This window comes from Carcharhinus amblyrhynchos, chromosome 1 (genome assembly GCF_965287045.1).
Source record: "Carcharhinus amblyrhynchos chromosome 1, sCarAmb.v2.hapA, whole genome shotgun sequence".
NCBI classification, from domain to species: domain Eukaryota; kingdom Metazoa; phylum Chordata; class Chondrichthyes; order Carcharhiniformes; family Carcharhinidae; genus Carcharhinus; species Carcharhinus amblyrhynchos.
This window is the reverse complement of record NC_137324.1, coordinates 120,448,362-120,467,174: the sequence shown is the minus strand read 5'-3', so window position 1 is coordinate 120,467,174 and position 18,813 is coordinate 120,448,362. Positions and strand designations below refer to the sequence as shown.

The 18,813-nt window shown below is 42.0% G+C and overlaps 1 protein-coding gene across 1 annotated transcript in view; it reads right to left on the bottom strand.

The window, feature by feature from the left end:
* Positions 1-18,813, bottom strand: part of LOC145350180 (5'-3' DNA helicase ZGRF1-like) — a 94,835-nt gene that overhangs the window by 32,652 nt on the left and 43,370 nt on the right. The window contains exons 19-21 of the mRNA XM_080199230.1: positions 7,381-7,458; positions 3,720-3,861; positions 2,140-2,267 (exon numbers count right to left, since the gene is read on the bottom strand). Coding sequence (XP_080055356.1) covers positions 2,140-2,267; positions 3,720-3,861; positions 7,381-7,458 — 348 coding nt within the window. The remainder of the gene's footprint in view (positions 1-2,139; positions 2,268-3,719; positions 3,862-7,380; positions 7,459-18,813) is intronic.

Here is an 18,813-nt window from a genome sequence, read left to right as displayed (position 1 = left end):
TCCCTGGTCTTCCTTTATGTGTATGCATCAACCCTGTGTTCACTTACCTACAGTCGTCATGCTCTGACAAGCAGCTTTTGACATGACTGACCATGAGATTCTGCTCCAATGCCACTGCAGCAATGTCTAACCAGAAGGAGTGCTCTTGCCTGGTTTCATTCCTATCTATTCAATCATAGTCAGAGAATCATCTGCAATTATTTCTCTTCCCACTCTGATATTGTACCTCCGCTGTCCCCGCCAAGGACCTTGCAGTGGTTCTCTCCTATTTCTCATCTAAATGCTGCTCCTTAGTAACAGCATCTGAAAATACAGCTTCAGTTTCCACAAGTACACAATGCCTAGCTCTACCTCACTTCCACCTCTTGACTCCTCCAATGTCTCTGAATTGTCAGACTGCTTGTCTAATAAGTAGTACAGAATGAACAGCAATTACCTTCTAATAATAATTGGCAAAACAGATTCACTGTGGATCTTGCCATAAACTCTGCTCTCTTACCACTTCCACCAAAGGCTGGATTTAATAGTCTTCTGCTGGTGCGTTTGAAGGCAAGTGACTATTAAATCCAGCAGGTCACCTGTCCACCACTTATCTCCCTGCCTCTGCTCTCACTGTAATTGCACCAGGGTTTGGCATGGTAGGTGGCTCCCTCACTCATGCACCACTTGAGGCCATTAAATGGGCAACGAATGCACACTAATGCCTCATCCCACTGGCGTTTGGGTTAAACTGGCATTGGGAGAGGTTTATGTCAACCCCCATCGGGGAGAGAGCAAGGGCCAAAGCGCCCCAATTAATTCAGCCCCATCGCTCTAACACTGGCTACTAATTTTCGCAATCTTGGTGTTGCATTTGGCCCCAAGATGACCTTTCAGCTCATCCAGATGGGTTTGATTCATCCTACCTGATGCTATTGACTCTTAAATTTAATGCCCTACTGGTCAGTGTCCTGTGCTTTACGCTCCGTAAACTTAAGGTCATTCAGGTTCTGCTGCTGATGCCCTAACACACACAAAGTCCAGTTCACATATCTCCCCTGGAGTGTACACTGACTCCCTCAATTATAAAATTCTCATCCTTGGTCCTATAAAGTGCCTTGGGACATTTTAGCACATTAAAGGTGCAATATAAATACAAATTGGTGTTGTTGTTTTACTGTGTTAAAGGTGCTGCATGTCTGCAAGCAGTTGTTGTTGCAGTTTAAAGTTGGGAAACTGTTTGATTATTGTGAATTTCATAAGCCAGCATAATCTTGTCCTCAGAACACGCATGCATGTGCATACACTTACTGATTTCCTCCACCCCCACCTTTCCAACAGGGTTTGTAGAATATCTGAGTGATTTTCTCTTTTCTCTTCCCTAGCCCAAGAACAACAAGTCCAGACCAAGATGGCAACAAGACCGAGCACAGACCAGGATAAGACAGGGCAGCACGTTGGCACAGTGGTTAGCACTGCTGTCTCACAGCTCCAGGGACCTGGGTTTGATTCCTGGCTTGGGTCACTGTCTGTGCGGAGTCTGCACATTCTTCCTGTGTCTGCTTGGGTTTCCTGCAGGTGCTCCAGTTTCATCCCACAGTCCAAAGATATGCAAGTTAGGTGGATTGGCCATGCTAAATTGCCCTTAGTGTCCTGAGATGTGTAGATTAGAGGGATTAGCGGGGTAAATATGTGGGGTTATGGGAATAGGGCCTAGGTGGGATTATTGTTGGTGCAAACTCGATGGGCCAAATGGCCTCTTTCTGCACTTCTTGAGTTGTACATTTGTGGCACACGGAATAATACGCAATGGGATCATTTATCTGCCTTCATTTTGTGAAGGTTAATGAACCACTCATCAACTAAATCCACTCTAGGTTCCCTGTCCAGGAAATAAGGTGTTCAATCATGACTACCTTTTCAAATTACGTTTTTCTATCAAGTCCTCCATTTTGAATCCACAAAAATAGGAACATCCGCGAGCTACTACGTAATAAAACACAGATTTGAGGCAAGGGGTGTTTCATCCTTTTGTTTTATGTGCTACCTCACATTGTTCCCTGCGAATTAACATTTGATTGTCAGACAGACAGCAGCACTTGGATTTGTGAAGGGTGAATTTATGCACAAAATAAAGAGCTAGCTATAATTCAGCAATACCTTGCAATAGGAAGAAGAGAAACTGGTTCTGTAATTTGACTGCATTCATCCAGTAACACCAATGGGAAGCTCAGGTTGTTCATACACTGGAAAGGACAGGCAGCACAAGTGGCTCCTACCACTCGCACCTACACAAGACAGAAAGAGAAACAAACACAGGATTCTTTGTATGGATTTCTCTGCATGGGTCACTCAAATAAATTATACAACCCTCTGCAATTGCACCATTCCCTTGCAAACCAGACAACCAGGGAAATAGCTCTAACCATTTCCCATTACTACAGGCATCACAATGTAATAAATATAGAGTGCTGGAAAAAACTCAGCAGGTCTGGCAGCATCTGCAGAGGCAGAAGCAAAGTTAATGTTTCAAGTCCAGTACAATTCTTTCTCGGAACCTGAGTTCATCAACTGATAACAGAGTTTGACACCACGTGCAATCTGGAGATAGTGGAGTCCAAGCTCTGTGCAAAGCCCTGTATCAAGTTGGTATTGGGCTGCTCCATGCTCCTTGACATTGATCAGAATGGCAAGCTTCTCAATATACCAAGCAATTCATTGTCTGTGTTCATCAACCTTCTCCTGTATGCTGCTCCATTGAAGGGCTCATCTGAATCCTCTGCATCAGGACTAAAAAAACTAGCAAGGATTGTTGTTTCTGATCATTTTCCAATTGCCCATCCTGGAAAGTTTAGATTTACTGTGAAAATTCCCTATTCGCCACAGTCTAGTGCCTGTTTGGGTACACGAGGGAGAATTTAGCATGGCCAATGCACATAACCTGTGAATGTATGGAATGAAAATGAATATATGCATGTTGATGTAGGGATAGAGCAGGTTTGGACTCAGCTGTCGAATCTTCTATTGTAGAATACCCTGTTAAAACACAGACCATAACTTCCTGCCTTACAGCCATCAAATTTTGGGGTTACCCCAAAGATGAGCTTGGGAATACCTCTCTGATTCCCAGGTAAGCGTTTGCACCACAACTGTCCAAGCACTAACTTCCCTTGGATAATTGCATTGCCCTGGAACAAAGTGATTTAAATCACTAACCTCGGATAGTTATGCAAATGTTACACTAATAGTTACTATGAAAAGATAGAAGAAATAAAACCACTTCTAACTTTAGCATAACTATTTTAAATACATAGAGTAATCACTGCACAGGACACTCCGCACACTCCTGATCACACAGGGAACTGCCTCACCGCCAAGCACTCCCTCCCACAATATTCCCCATCCCTGTCCCCCGACCCAACGTGACCTGACCCTCATTCAATCTGATTCCTGCACTCCATCTGACCCAACCAGGCTGAGACATTATGAGATGTTATGTATGTAATTTCCCCACTTCCACTGACAGTCCATTTCAAAGTATCTTTGCATGCAAATTTGGTATTTTGTGAAAATGTCTTAATACAGTTCATCAGCAAAAGTAATCCACAAAACTAGATTACAATGCAATCTTATTTTGAGTGCGAGGTCAGCAAACGAACTTTCTGCTTTACATTTACAGGCCTGTTCTGCTGGAAGGAGTTAATTTCAATCCATGTTATGTGCAGCGACGTAACTCTCACCTCCTTGAGCACAGTTCTGTTCCTGCCTAATTTGTGTTGCTCGATACTCTTTCTCACATGCATCTTTTCCACAAGTGTCAGATCTTCTTTCAGAAGTGCTTGCAGCTCTCGCAGTTCTTCACTGTCACTACCTGCATGCAAGCTAAAAGAAATATAAATAATTAACATCTCTGTACAACAAAACTCCCAATAGGAAAAACTCCCCAATACTGACCTTAACTGAACAGAGTCTGTCCATACACTCTGGGCCCGATTTTACCATCAAGTTGCTCCTGCTTTTGGGCACAAAACCTTGGAAAAGTCGGGCATAAGGCAAGTAACACAATCCGCGTCCGCCTCCATGCCGGTTCCACCTTTACCAAGGCCTGAAAATGGCTATTTGCATGCATTTAAATTGACTTAATGTGCTGCACGCCCAATCTTACTAGCACTTCCCCCTTTACCACTGCATTCACCCATCCAGAACCGGCGTGAAACAGACACGCTCTCCAAAAGTCCGATTGGAGTGTTCCAGTTAGAGAGGAGGTAAGTGCCAAGTGTCCAATGGCTCTCAACTTCAGATCACTGAGGGGGAAATCAGTGAGGGGGAAGGAGGGGAGTCCACTGCCACGCTACCTGAGATCAGTGACGGTGGGGGGGGGAGTCCGCCGTCACTCTGCCTGAGATCAGTGAGGGGGACAGGAGTTCCACTGCCATGCTGCCTGAGATCAGTAAAAAGTCTCACAACACCAGGTTAAAGTCCAACAGGTTTATTTGGTAGCAAACGCCATTAGCTTTCAGGGCTTTCCCCCTCGTCAGGGAATTCAGAGGATCAAAGGGCATTGAGAGAAAGTGGGAGTGGGATACTGGAAGTGCGTGCTGAATCATGATCATATTGAATGGTGGTGCAGGCTTGAAAGGCCAAATGGCCTACTTCAGCATCTATTTTCTATGCTTCTATGATTAGATAAATAGGTTGGACTAAAACCTGGTGTTGTCAGACTTTTTACTGTGTCTATGATTAGATCCAGGATATGATGCTCAGGAACTCCTACAGGGATAACTTGAGGCTGAGATGATTGTCCTCCAACAAATATATGCATTTTACTTTGTGCTGGGTATGACTCCAACCAATGCAGAGTTTTCTCCTAATTCCCATTGACTGGAATTTTATCACGGCATCCTGATGCCTCACTTGAACAAATACTGCCTGGTGTCAAAGGCAGTCACTCTCACTTCACCTCTGAAATTCAGCACTTTCTTCCATGTTTGAATCAAAGCTATAGTGAGACCTGGAGCTAATTGGCAAAATCCAAACTGACCATCAGTGAGCAGTTTATTGAAGAGTAAGGGCCACTTCAGAGCACATTTGATAACACCACTTTGCTGATGATTGAAAGTGGGTGATATGGTAATCCTTGGCCAGACTGAATTTATCCTCTTTTTTAGTGTACCGAATATACTTGGAAATTTTCCCCCTTTTTTCAGGGAGATGCAGCATCTGACTGGATTTAAATGGCTTGGCTGGAAATGCAGCTAATTCAGGTGCAGAAGTCTTCAGCACCATAATGAAGATGTTGACAAGGCCTTAGTCTTTGCAGTATCCACCACACTCTGCCAGATTTGACATGTGAAGTGGATCAAATTGGCTGAAGACTGGCTTCCATGATGGTGGGAATCTGGAGGAGATGGAGATGAATTATCCATTTAGCCCTTTTGCAGAAGATGTAAAAGATGCCTTGTCTTTGCATTCATGTGCTGGGCTCCCCCATCAATGAGATAAGAATATGTGTGGATCCTCCTCCACTCATTCATTGCTTAATTGTCCATTACCATTTACAACTGAATGTGACAGAACTACAAAGCTTTAACTTGATCCGTTAATTGTATGATCACTTTGCTCTGTCTATAACATACATTTAACATGCATACAACCCTGTGTTGTAGCTTCAACAGGTTGGCATCTCCTTTTAATACATGTCGGGTGCTGCTCCAACACATGTCTTTAATACTGCTCATTGAATCAGGTTGATCCCCTGGCTTTGATGGTGATGGTAGAGTAAGGAATACGTCAGGTCATGAACCTACAGAGTTTGATGGAATGCAATTCTGACTCTACTATGGCTCAAGATTGCCTCAGGGATGCCTAACTTTGAGCTGCCAGAAGAGAAAATGCTGGAAAATCTCAGTAGGTCTGGCAGCATCCATAAGGAGAGAAAACAGCTGACGTTTCGAGTCTAGACAAAGGTCGGCTTTGACAAAGGGTTGTCTGGACTTGAAACGTCAGCTCTTTTCTCTCCTTACAGATGCTGCCAGGCCTGCTGAGATTTTCCAGCATTTTCTCTTTTAGTTTCAGATTCCAGTATCTGCAATAATTTGCTTTTATTTTGAGCTGCCAGATCTGTCCTGAATCTATCCCAATTAATATCATGGGACTGACAAAACCAGATAGTGTCTCAGAGTGACATCAACTCTGGTGTGTATGTCATGCAAAGGTGATGGACGAGTCTGAAACTTTGGCTAAAAGATTTGATCTTTTGGGCTACAATGTACATCAGGGACCCCGATTTTCATTTATTTTAGAAGTTCTCTCTGGAGTCAAGCAGAATTCCGATCCAGCACCTAAGACAATCACATTAAAATGGGGAATGGGCAAGCACCAAGACAGAAATGCAACTGTTCCTTTTAAATTACTCTTTCACCTCTTTCCCACTGAATATGGAGAGTTGAAACTCCTGATATATCGAGATAATTCATTCTGTTTTCCAGAATCAATTCAATCTCATTCCCTAAGAAATCAATATAATTAGTTTGATTTTGTGCCTGTCAAAACAACCCATTTCTACCATACAATTTCCTATCTGTAAAATGGGTGAAGGGGAGAGGGGAAAGCAGCAATAGAGCTTACACAAACAGAGTAAGATTTAAACTGAGTATTTCAATTACCTGCTCAAATTCAAAATTATCTACAAGACTGAAAATCACAAGACCAGAAAATCCTTGGAGCTGCTCTCATTTCCCGGACATTACTTCACTGGGAGTACAGCCATAACATGTCGATAGAATTTGCACCACACCTCGGGTGAAGTATTGCTGGCAGAGTGGGTGCAACTTCCAAGGAATTTCCCGGCCAATATCAGATACGAAAGCTGGGAGTTATCCAACGTGCTACACATTTATTGACTGATAACCACTTGGTAGTACAGAACTCAAGCATTGCTAAAATAAAGAGACAACAGAAGGAGGCCATTCAGCCCATCGAGTCTTCATCGATAACAGTTCCACCCAGGCCCCATCCCTTAACCCTATATATTTACCCCACTAATCCCTCTAATTTACACATCCTGAGATATGGGACAATTTAGAATGGCCAATCAATCAACCCGCACATCTTTGGACTGTGGGAGGAAACCAGAGCACCCGGAGGAAGCCCATGCAGACACGGGGAGAACGATGCAGATGAGGAGAACATACTGTTGAAGTTTTTCAACTTGCACTCATCAGGGCAGATATATTATTTATTATAATGTTCATTCAGATTATTACCAGAAGCCTAATATTATTGGTGGTTAGAACTGATATTAACTTGTGGTCCTGTAATCTATTCCAGATCCATAGCATAACGATTCTACTGTGATACAGCTTCATTCAAGTCAAAAATAGGTATTGAAGTTGTGCTTGCCTGTATGGTAAAATAGGTTTGGCAATCTTCCGAATGCTTCCAACTCTGATAAATCGATCAAATCCTAGTTCCAGAAGCCTAATCAAAAGAAACAAGCCACAACTTTTTTTTTGATATGGAGCAAATATAGTTCATTACATCAGCAATAAAGCTGGTTTTGTACATAGTTTCTACAAACTCTTTTGAAGGGATTAACACACTATCATTGAACGGAATGGAAAACTACCAGTAATTTTTAATGACTATGCAAACAAACTGCACAAATATTAGGGACAAAAAACAAAACTGCACCTTTGTATGTACAAGTGTTTGGAATCGTGTACCTGTTTCCCACCTGCAAGTAGGATTTCCTGTATTGTTGCATAGAAAAACATCAGCAGTAAAGAAGTCAACTCTTAACCATAAGTCACGCTAAAGCAGTTCCAAGTACAACATAAAACTTTAAAGTGCCAGTGGTAATGACAGTAATTTAAAAAAAAAGTTGATTCTGCGATCCTATGTTTAAGACTGTGAGAGCAAAGAGTTGCTCAAAGAATCTGTATACAATGAGAACAGTCACACTTCATCAGAAAAATATGGGACTCTTCTGAATTCCCACTGAAAAAGGGGGTACCAATAATACAATGCTAGTGACTAGAACAATTGAGACTTCCAGTTGCTTTTTCGAGAGACAACCAATTAAGCGTCCACCTCTGGGATTGGCGTCTGATGAAGGAGAGTGGGCGAATGACATTGCCATTCAGTCAGGGGAACAATTTCTGTTCAACGGGACCACAGTTTGCTTCAGAAAAACTCAGCAGAACTTGGATCTTTTTAGGTCACAGCAACCACACAAATAGTGAGGAGATCAGGGAAGGCAGATATAGTTAAAGGAAGCTGAAAGGCTACAATGAGCCAACCTCTCCCAAGGACAAGAGAGCATATCCCCTCTAATTAAATAGTTATAGATGGAAGTGATTTGATTTGATTTGTTATTGTCATATGTATTAGTACACAGTGAAAAGTATTGTTTTTTGCGTGCTATACAGACAAAGCATACCATTCATACAGAAGGAAACGAAAGAGTGCAGAATGTAGTGTTACGTAAATGGCCAAAGAAGTCAACAGTGGATTGTGTTCTTTCCAACCTGGAGACAACACATCAAGTGGATCCAGGACTTCAGGAGGGGAAGACAGTGGGTAGCATAAGAACATAAGAACATAAGAAATAGGAGCAGAAGTAGGCCATCTGGCCCTTCGAGCCTGCCCCGCCATTCAATAACATCATGGCTGATCTGTCGTGGCTCAGTTCCACTTTCCCGCCCTCTCCCCATAACCCTTAATCCCTTCTCTTATCAAAAACCCATCAACCCGCTTCTTAAAAATATTTAGCGAGGCAGCCTCCACCACTTCAACGGGCAGAGAATTCCAGAGATTCACCACCCTTTGAGTGAAGAAGTTCCTCCTCAACTCCGTTCTGAACCGCCCCCCCTTTATCTTGAGGCTGTGCCCCCTAGTCCTACTGTCTTTTTTGAGCGGGAAGAGTCTTTCCACCTCTATCCTATCCATCCCATTCATCATCTTATACGTCTCAATGAGATCTCCCCTCATTCTTCTAAACTCTAACGAGTACAAGCCTAGTTTATTCAGCCTCTCCTCATAGCTCAACCCCCTCAACTCCGGTATCAGCCTAGTAAACCTCCTCTGCACTCCCTCCAAGGCCAAAATATCCTTGCGCAGGTGCGGCGCCCAAAACTGCACACAGTACTCCAGCTGCGGCCTCACCAATGCCCTATACAGCTGCAGCAAGACCTCCCTACTTTTATATTCAATCCCCCTCGCTATGAAGGCCAGCATCCCATTCGCCTTCCTGACCACCTGCTGCACCTGCAGGCTGGGTTTTTGCGACTCATGCACAAGGACCCCGAGGTCCCTCTGCACCGTCGCCTGCTGCAGTTTTTCGCCACGTAAGTAATAGTCCTTCCTACCATTCTTCCTACCAAAGTGGACCACCTCACACTTGCCAACATTAAATTCCATTTGCCATTTCCTGGCCCATTCGCCCAGCCTATCTAGATCCTTCTGCAGACTCTCCACACCCTCCGCACAATTTGCCTTTCCCCCAATCTTGGTGTCATCAGCAAATTTCGACACCCTACACTCGGTTCCCTCCTCCAGATCATCTATATAAATGGTAAATAGCTGAGGCCCCAGCACCGACCCCTGGGGCACCCCACTAGTCACCAACCGCCAATCCGAATAGCACCCATTGACCCCCACTCTCTGCCTCCTATTTGACAACCAATCCTCTATCCACGCTAACACCCTACCCCCAACTCCATGTCCTCTGACCTTCTGCAGTAACCTCTTGTGAGGTACCTTATCAAACGCCTTCTGAAAATCCAGAAAGACCACATCCACCGGCTCTCCTCTATCCACCGCCCTAGACACATCCTCATAGAACTCCAGTAAATTTGTCAGACACGACTTCCCTTTCAAACCCCATTCTCTGATTTGTCCAGAATTCTCCTGCACAGCAAAGCCTCAGGTCCAAACCTTCCAGCCCCATTCACTCTATTCAGGCATCTCAATTCCCCTTCTGGTCAGCCAACACACTCACTTACCATTAGCCTATTACCCACTTTGTGACTGTACCTCACAGTCACTCTGCACAAATGATGTCCTTCCCAGTTCTGCTCACAAGCTCTTATGACCCTGCATTGCTTGTTTTCCATTCTTGCAAGAGAAGACAGCTTGCACAACTTGACAAGAGGCAGAGATGAGGGCTGGGCTAGGCAGGGGGACTCTAGGCTTCCAATGACAGGCAGCTTGTTGGCCAAGCAGCATGGTAATACAGTGGTTAGTCCCACACAGTGCCACGGACCTGGGCTCAATTCCCAGCTCGGGTCAGTGTCTGTTCGGAGTCTGCACATTCTCGCCGTGTCTGTGTGGGTCTCCTCCGGGTACTCCAGTTTCTTCCCGGTACTCCAGTTTCCTTTCACAGTACGAAAGATGTGCTGTTTAGGTGCATTGGCCGTGCTAAATTCTGCCTCAGTGTACCCAAACAGGCACCAGAGGATTTTTACAGTAACTTCATTGCAGTGTTAATGTAAGCCTATTTGTGACACTAATAAATAAACTTTAAACTTAAGGGTAATACTTACCTACTTCACCTACTGGCCGGAAGGTCTTCTTTCATGAAGATGCAGATCTCAGCAATGACCTGACATCAGATCCTGAGCTTCATGGGCGTAGATGCTCAAACATTTTAAGACAGCTGATCTTCTGTGTGTAGACCCTACATTGGGGTGTCACCTCCTTCTAGCTGGATCTCAGGGTCCAGCCCTCTGGCCTGTGGAGGGACATCTGGCTGCGGAAAAGATAGTTGCTGATGCTGTTGCTCCTACTGCTGCTGTCACAACTGGCAGTGCTTATCCGCCTGCCCGTGACACTCAGCAGGTTGGAAGTTGTATAAGTTGCTACCATGTTATGGTGAAGATTGGGAGCAGGGAACTGTAGCTGAAGATGGATCAAGTGCTAGGCAGGTGAATTGCTTTTCAAGCAGTTGACAATTATTTGTCAAACAGTGACAGCAATCTCTGAAAGATGCTGGACTTTGAACAGCAGCCGCTCACCTGGCCATGGCCAGAGTTCTTCAGTGTGACTGATCAAAGGCTTCACAGCTCATCGGTTTCAATGAGGAGGTTCAATGAGGATTTGTCTTCTCCAATCTGCTAGGTTGCAGAGACAGCATGGAATGCATGCACTGTTGGAATAGAGGGAATCCTTGCATAAATTTGTTCCAAATTACCTTGAGTTCTTTCAATCCCAATCACGGGGATTTTCCACTGCACTCTCAATCCTCTCTTGAAGAGGCCAGAATGGGATGACGCAGGGCGAGCAGACAGAATCACATCAGGATCCCAACCCAATGACATTTCTTGCAAATTTCTTGGCCCACATGTCACCAAACCAGCTTCTTCAACTTAAGAATGTTCTACACAAGATTTCTAGACAATCAGCAGTGACGGGCCCCCAAGAGGTAAAAGGTATCCAGCTTTGGGTCTATAGGTGAATTTATTTAATCCATTGAATCCACAAAGCAGACCTAAAACTAAATGCAAATTATTGCCATTTTTTCCTAATCCATCAGATTTTGCCCATCAAACCTAGTTTATATGTAAACACAAGAGCCAGTTAGCTCAGTTCGCTGGACTGTTGGTTTGTGATTCAAAGAAATGGCATCAGTGTGAGTTCAGTTCCCGTCATAGGGTGATGATTTGAAGGGGAGAGTAGGCTATGATCATTTGGGATTATGGTTACTTTACAATTTATATACAAATGCACATTCTGTTGGCTATAGATGTGGAGACTGAATGAATTGTATTTCAACCTAAAGGAACTAATTGTGAACTTTGTTGCTGTACAGGAGGTTGATTGTCAGTGTAACAGAATAATTAGATGGATGTTAGTCAAATGAGTTCATTTAGCTCCTGAAATATCCTCAGATTAACAGGAAAGCTGCATGAAGCACATGGGCTCAATAAATAAGCTTTCTGTTATTAGATCGTGCATACTTTGTACAAGGGTCTGTAAGTCAAAAGCTGTAACAATGGAATAGTCAGCAATGTGCCAGGTGAGCTGTGAAAAGAGTCAGAAACAGATGCTGAGAAGATGCCAGAATGCATCAAGCACATCCTTAAAATACATCACGTCACTGATGCCAAGTTGTCACTGCTTGTTGTCACTGATGCCAAGTTGTCAAGTGTATTTTAAAAACACAGCAGGATTAAACAATTTCAGTTTCTGAGAAATCCTTAATGGTTTTTCTATTCAATCAATTAGTTCTGCTCTTTCCAAAAGCTATTGGTGAACTATGACCAAATCTTTTGAGTTCTTTTCAAAGGTGTATTCAAATAAACATTTTCTTTCGGATATGACTGTAGGGGAGATATTGATACTGTCACATAATCAGCATTCTGCAGTATACAAGGCTCAACAGTTTAATAACTTAAATAGAGAAAGAGTTTTTCTTTAATCTATTACTTGACATTATACTTTTTGGATTGGATTATTTAATACAGCTGCAATTCAAAAGGTTAAAACTAAGTAGTAGTTTATGTACAAAAGTTTTGTGACTGGGTTTCTTACACAACCAATAGATTGTGTTTTGCTCGTTACAGAGTGGATGTGACCAGTGTCTGTGAAGCTAAGATAGTGTAGTGGGCAGCAGGGCCGCTGTGGTGGCTGCAACATCATGAAAGAGTCCTTTGTGCAGTATGTATGCCCTAGATTTCTAGAACCATATTAAAAATGAAGATACAAAGAAAATCATCAAATGTTTTCATGTTATGACTAAATATTTTAATGAGCGCAGCCATTGTTTAAAGAAGTCTTACCATAAAATATTACAATACACATTAACTGCTCCATGTGTATATTTTTTCTTCACCAACTTCTTTTCAAAATTATGTAAAATTGCCAATGTTCAGTACTTAACATGAATTAGGTGTATGCAAATATGCAGATTGAAAATGAAGCTGGACAACATTAGTAACAAATGTAATAAAATAAACTGTTTATACATCAATAAATTTCCAAAGGAATTTCATGAAAAGCTTGCTTTTCACCAAAATTACACAACATGACTTTAACCAAACAGCCTCCAACTAAAATAGAGTGGATCAATGAAATCAAATTTTCTTTGTATTTTTCCAGCAACAATGCACATAACATATACTCTATGTACTAATTTCTTGCAGAATGAATCATAAAGAAAAGGGTAGTCATGGAGACACTATTTCCATTGATGTGGGAGTAAAGAACAAGGGGATTAGGATTAAGCAGAAAAAGTGCTTATAATACAATTATGAACCAGGCTGAATATAGAAGGTTCAGAGGAAAAGTGAGAAAGCAAACAAGAGAAGAAAAGAGATAATATGAGAAGAGACTGGCAGCAAACATAAAAGGGAATCCAAAAACTTTCTACACGCATACAAATAGTAAAGAGTAGTAAGAGGAGTGGAGCCAATTCAGGACTAACAGGAGGATTAAGACATAGAAGTAGAGGGCATGACTAAGGTATCAAATGAATTCTTTGCATGTCTTTCCAATGCTGTCCAGGCCACAGTGAAAGAGGAGGTAGTTCAGACACATGGAGGATTTAAAATTGATAAAGGGGGGTGCTATTAGACTTGTTGTTTGTACTTAAAAGTTAATAAGATAACAGGATCAGATGAGATACATCCAAAGATACTGAAGAAAGTGGGAGTGGAAAATTATGGAGCCAATCTTCTTTAGACTTGGGTTGGAGCCAGAGGGCTGGAGAATTAAAAATGTTACACCCTTGTTGAAAAAATGATGTAAAGGTAAGACCAGCAATGACAAACCAGTCAGATTAACCTGAGTGATGAGGAAGCTTTTGGAAACAATAATTTGGGACAAAATTGATAGTCACTTTGGCAAATGTGGGTGAATTAAGGAAAGCCATTTGTTAAGGGCAAATCATGTTTAACTAACTTGCTTGAGTTTTCAATAAGGTACAGAGAGGGTTAATGAGGATACTGCTGTTACGTGGGGTACATGGACTTCGAAAAGGTAACTGATAAAGTTCCACACAACAGACCTGAGAGCAAAGTTGGAATAAAAAGTACTGTAGCGACATGGATATGAAATTGGCTGAGTGACAAAAAACAGAGCAGCGATAAACAGCTGTTTTTTTGGACTGGAACAGGTCTTCCTCTAGGAGGCTGCAGATATCTGCCATCACCGGAGATGAAAATTGAAGCATATTGCATTAAAAAGAACATGATATATAGATAGAAAGACAGCCAGAGGACACAACATAAATTCTAGTGATAAATGGATGTTCCAAGGTTGGCAACTTGTGGAAAATGTTGTGCCCTAAGGATCTATGCTGGAATCTCTTCTGTTTTCCATTTAAATGAAGCTAAATGATTTGAACAGAAGCACAAAAGGAATTATATTAAATTTGAGATGAGCGGCAAATTAGGTGGCATGACACACTGTGAGGAATACAAGAAATTGCAGGAGAACCTGGATAAGTTAGCAGAATGGGCAAATATCATTCAAAGAAAGTGAGATGAACCATGCCACAAACAAGACTCTTTAAAGAAAGGTAGCTGTATGGATCTTTAAATGTATATAATTGGTAAAATATAACAAATATTCAACTTGCACAAGCTATAATTATGGTATTATATGCAGCTGAGGAACCCATCCTAATAAAGAACTTGCAAAAGAGAAGAGCAAGAATTCACTGAATAATACCAGCAATAAGAGATTAAAGTTATGAACTCTGATTTTTCAGAGCTTTGTACAATCAGAACAAAGTATAAGAGGAATCAGATTGAATCTTTCAAAATTCTGAACAATTACAAGTGGATACATAGTGAATAAATAGTAAATTTGTCAAATTGGAAGGTGGATATCGAGGGCAAGTGGCAGAAGTAAATGATCAGCTATGATCTAATTGAATAGGGGCAGGCTGGATGGGCCGAATGGCCTACTCCTGTTCCTATGGCACAGGTTTAAGACCATCAATAGAAGAACTAGAGAACATTAAAGGAAATGTTATCACACAGAGAATTATTGCAACGTGGAATCTTTTGCCATAACAGCCTCAGTCAGAGACCATCATGTAATTTCAAAGAAAAATGGATAAATACTTCAAAAGGACAAATCAAAAGTGATATAAGAAATCAAGGAATGGAGAGAGAGAAAGCAGCCCCAGGTAAAGGGTTAGCATTGCCACAGGTACAGTGTGTTAAAATGTCTTCTTTGAGCTGTAAATTCTACTATCCAATACTGCTGAGATTATGTAGACTAGAAGAGTCTCTTGGAGTGTTTACTTTTGAAAAGTTTTCAATGGTCTCTTTTTTAACAATTCAAATAACTTGTAAGGATCCATTAGATTTTATAACCAAAGATATATCCATGCTACAATTACGAAATTCAATTCTGTTACAGCCTGGATTTGGAAATATTCTGTGTGCAGTTTTAAGGAATCTATTGGATTCAAGGAGAGGAATTTTACATGGAAGCGGTGACTCCATTCCATAGCTTAAAAACTGGGGACAACCACACTTCTGTTTGGTTGGATTGGCCCCAGCCACCGTTATGGCTGTTGTCCTGTTAACTGGTTGATGGACATAGGGTGAAGCTTCCACCCCACTCTGGGAGGCACACGTAAGAAGCAGTTCAGAGAAGGTTCATTTGATTGAAACCTGGGAAGTGGGGGTGTCTTTAAAGCAAAAGATTGGACAGGCTGAGTCTGCTTCCATTTGAATTTAAAAGATTGAGAGGTGATCTTACTGAAACGGGCAGAGAGAATGCTGAAAGGATGCTTCCACTTGTGGGACAGACTAGAACATAGCTTAAAAATAAGGGATCTCCCATTTAAGGCAGAGATGAGAACTTTTTTTCTCTCAGAGGGTTGTGAATCTCTTCCCCAGAAAGCGTTGGAGGCAGAGTCAAGGAATATTTTGAAAGCAGAGGTAGATAGATTCTTGACTAACAAGAGAACCAAAAGTTATCAGGAATAGGTGGAATGTGGACTTGACCCCACAATCAGATCAGCCATGATCTTACTGAATGCCATAGTGGGCTTGAGGAACCAAATGGCTTATTCCTGGTCCCTGCTTAGCTCAGAGCTAATTTTGCGACCAACTTAGCTGAGATTGGCAAACTATCACAGGCCAAAGTTTGAACTTGAAATTTTCAAAGTCTTTTAAGCTCAGTGCTGTCCTTTTTCAGGCAGTCCCTAAGAGGAGTCATGGAGTCAGACATCAAAGAAAATCTAGTGTTTCACCAGGACTAGGCTGGCAGGCTCTTGTGTGTTTGAGGAGGGGGGAGGGGTCTTGCAGAATTGTCTGAACAGGGGGCATCTCCCCTCTTCCTGAATGGCAGCAACAAAGAACCTGGCAGCTCCACTATATGATCCATCAGTGACAGTCCAAGAAGGCACGTTAAGGGTTTAATTTGGCCCAAAGGTCAACAGGCCATCCAGCACCTCCCTCTGCTGAAATACCAGCAACAGCAGGAATACACTGCCACTATACTGCCCAACTTATATCTTCCACCACCAGCCAGTCCCTTTGCAAGGAGCATAATATTATATTCAAGGAGTCAAAGTGAAGTGATTGCTGTACTGCCAACACTGGTTGATGATGGATTGTGGAATGTTTTGCAAACATTGGAGGACACACATTTTAATAACCTTGCTCAGAACAATTTGGATAGTTTAGATGCTTTATATACAATCTAACTGGAATATCAATTCCCCAATAGGTTGTTGGATTTGAAGCCAAATCCAATACTACTCTTTCTAAAAGGCGTAATTTTCAATGAGCTTTAGAAACATACATCCAAGCCAAACATAAATCCAAGCTTTCCACTGCTTCACTCCCAACCATGACTAATTTCCTGAAAACATTAACTCATGCTTGACGTGATTCCACATTAAGTACACCATCTGCAAGTAGCCTAAGTGTCCATTTTCATAAGTAAGCCTGATTAGTAAACACTATTTGAGAAAGGAGGGAGACAAAAAACATGGAATTACAGGGCCTGTTAACCTGGCATCAGTCTTTAGGGAAGCGTTGGAATCTATTATCATTACATGATCAGACAAAGTCAACATGATTTTACAAAGGGAAATTGTGTTTGACACATTAACTGAGAGTTCTTTGTTAATATAACTACAAAGGTAGATAAAGGAGAACCAGTAGATGGATTTCCAAAAGGCATTTAATAATGTGCCACACAAAAGGATAGTAGACTAAATATGGCCTCATGCAGTTGGGAGTAATATAGTAACATGGAAAGAGAATTGGTTAATGGGAGCAAGGAGTTGATATAAATGAGGCACTCTCAAGTTGGTAGATTATGACTACTGAGATCCTGAGGTGTTGGGGTTTAGCTATTTACAATTTACATTAACGACTTAGACAAAGAGAGTAACATATCCAAATTTGCTGATCCTACAAAGCTAGGTAGAAATGCAAATTGTGAGAAGGAGACAGAAATTGCAAAGAAATATAGCAACAAGATGGCAGATGAACCATAATAATGGGAAGTGTGCGGATTATTCGTTTTGGTTGTAAGAATCAAAAAGTAGAGTAATATAGTTTAAAGATATAAAACCTGTAAATGTTCATGTTCAGACAGACTTGGGTATGCTCATACAAGAAACTCAGGACATTAGTTTGCAGATACAGTAAGCAATTAGGAAGATAAATGGCAAGCCCTTTCTTTGAAATTCCATACCCTTAGACAGCAATGGAGACTTGGGGAGGAGGAATGGAGAAGAGAGGTGGAGCATGTACATAAAGTGAAGTTAAGGCCACTGCCCCAATCATGATCCTATTGAATGGTGGAGCAGGCTCAAGAGGCCAAATGGTCTAACCTTGCTCTTATTTCTTATGTTTTCATGTTGGCTTTTATTGTAAGAGAAAGGAAGACTTGTCAGAATTGTACAGGACTTTGTACAGGACTTTGGAGTACTATTTGCAGTTTTATTCTCCATATCTAAGGAAGGATATAGTCACCTTGGAGAGAACATAGAACATAGAACATAGAACACTACAGCACAAACAGGCCCTTCGGCCCACAAGTTGCGCCGATCATATCCCAACCTACCAGGCCTATCTATAACCCTCAATCCCATTAAGTGTTGGTCGAGGGATGAATATTGGTTAATGTTCATGATAGAACATAGAACATAGAACATTACAGCGCGGAACAGGCCCTTCGGCCCACAATGTTGCGCCGACCAGTCTTATTTTAAAAAAAAACATTGACCCACTAATCTAAACCAATCCCTTTTCGTCCATAAACATATCCACCAATCTCTTAAACGCCCCCAAACTAGGCGCATTTACAACTGCAGCAGGCAGGGCATTCCAGTCCCTCACCACCCTCTGGGTAAAGAACCTGCCCCTGACATCCGTCCTATAACTACCCCCCCTTAATTTAAAGCCATGCCCCCTCGTGCTAGATTTCTCCATCCGAGGAAACAGGCTATCACCATCCACCCTATCTAAACCTCTAATCATCTTATATGTTTCTATAAGATCCCCAGTGCAGCAATGGCTCACAAGGTTGATTTGTTGAATGAGGGGGTTGCCCAACATGGACTAAACTGAACAAAATATCTGAAGTTTAGAAAAATGAGAGGTGATCACATTGAAATGTAGCAAATTCTGAAGGGACATGACAGGGTAAACATTGAGAGGTTGTTTCCCTTGGATGGGTCGTCAAGATCATCTGATCCTACTGCTGTCAATGGGATTATCCACTGAATCTATACTATGCTGCCAGGAAACCCACAGTGGCGTTGCGCTGGCGGCCAGATGGGAAGATCCCACCAGCATGAATAGCCAGAAGATTCCGGCCAAGGTCTTTTGAGCTCGATGCTGTCCTATGTGGTGGGAG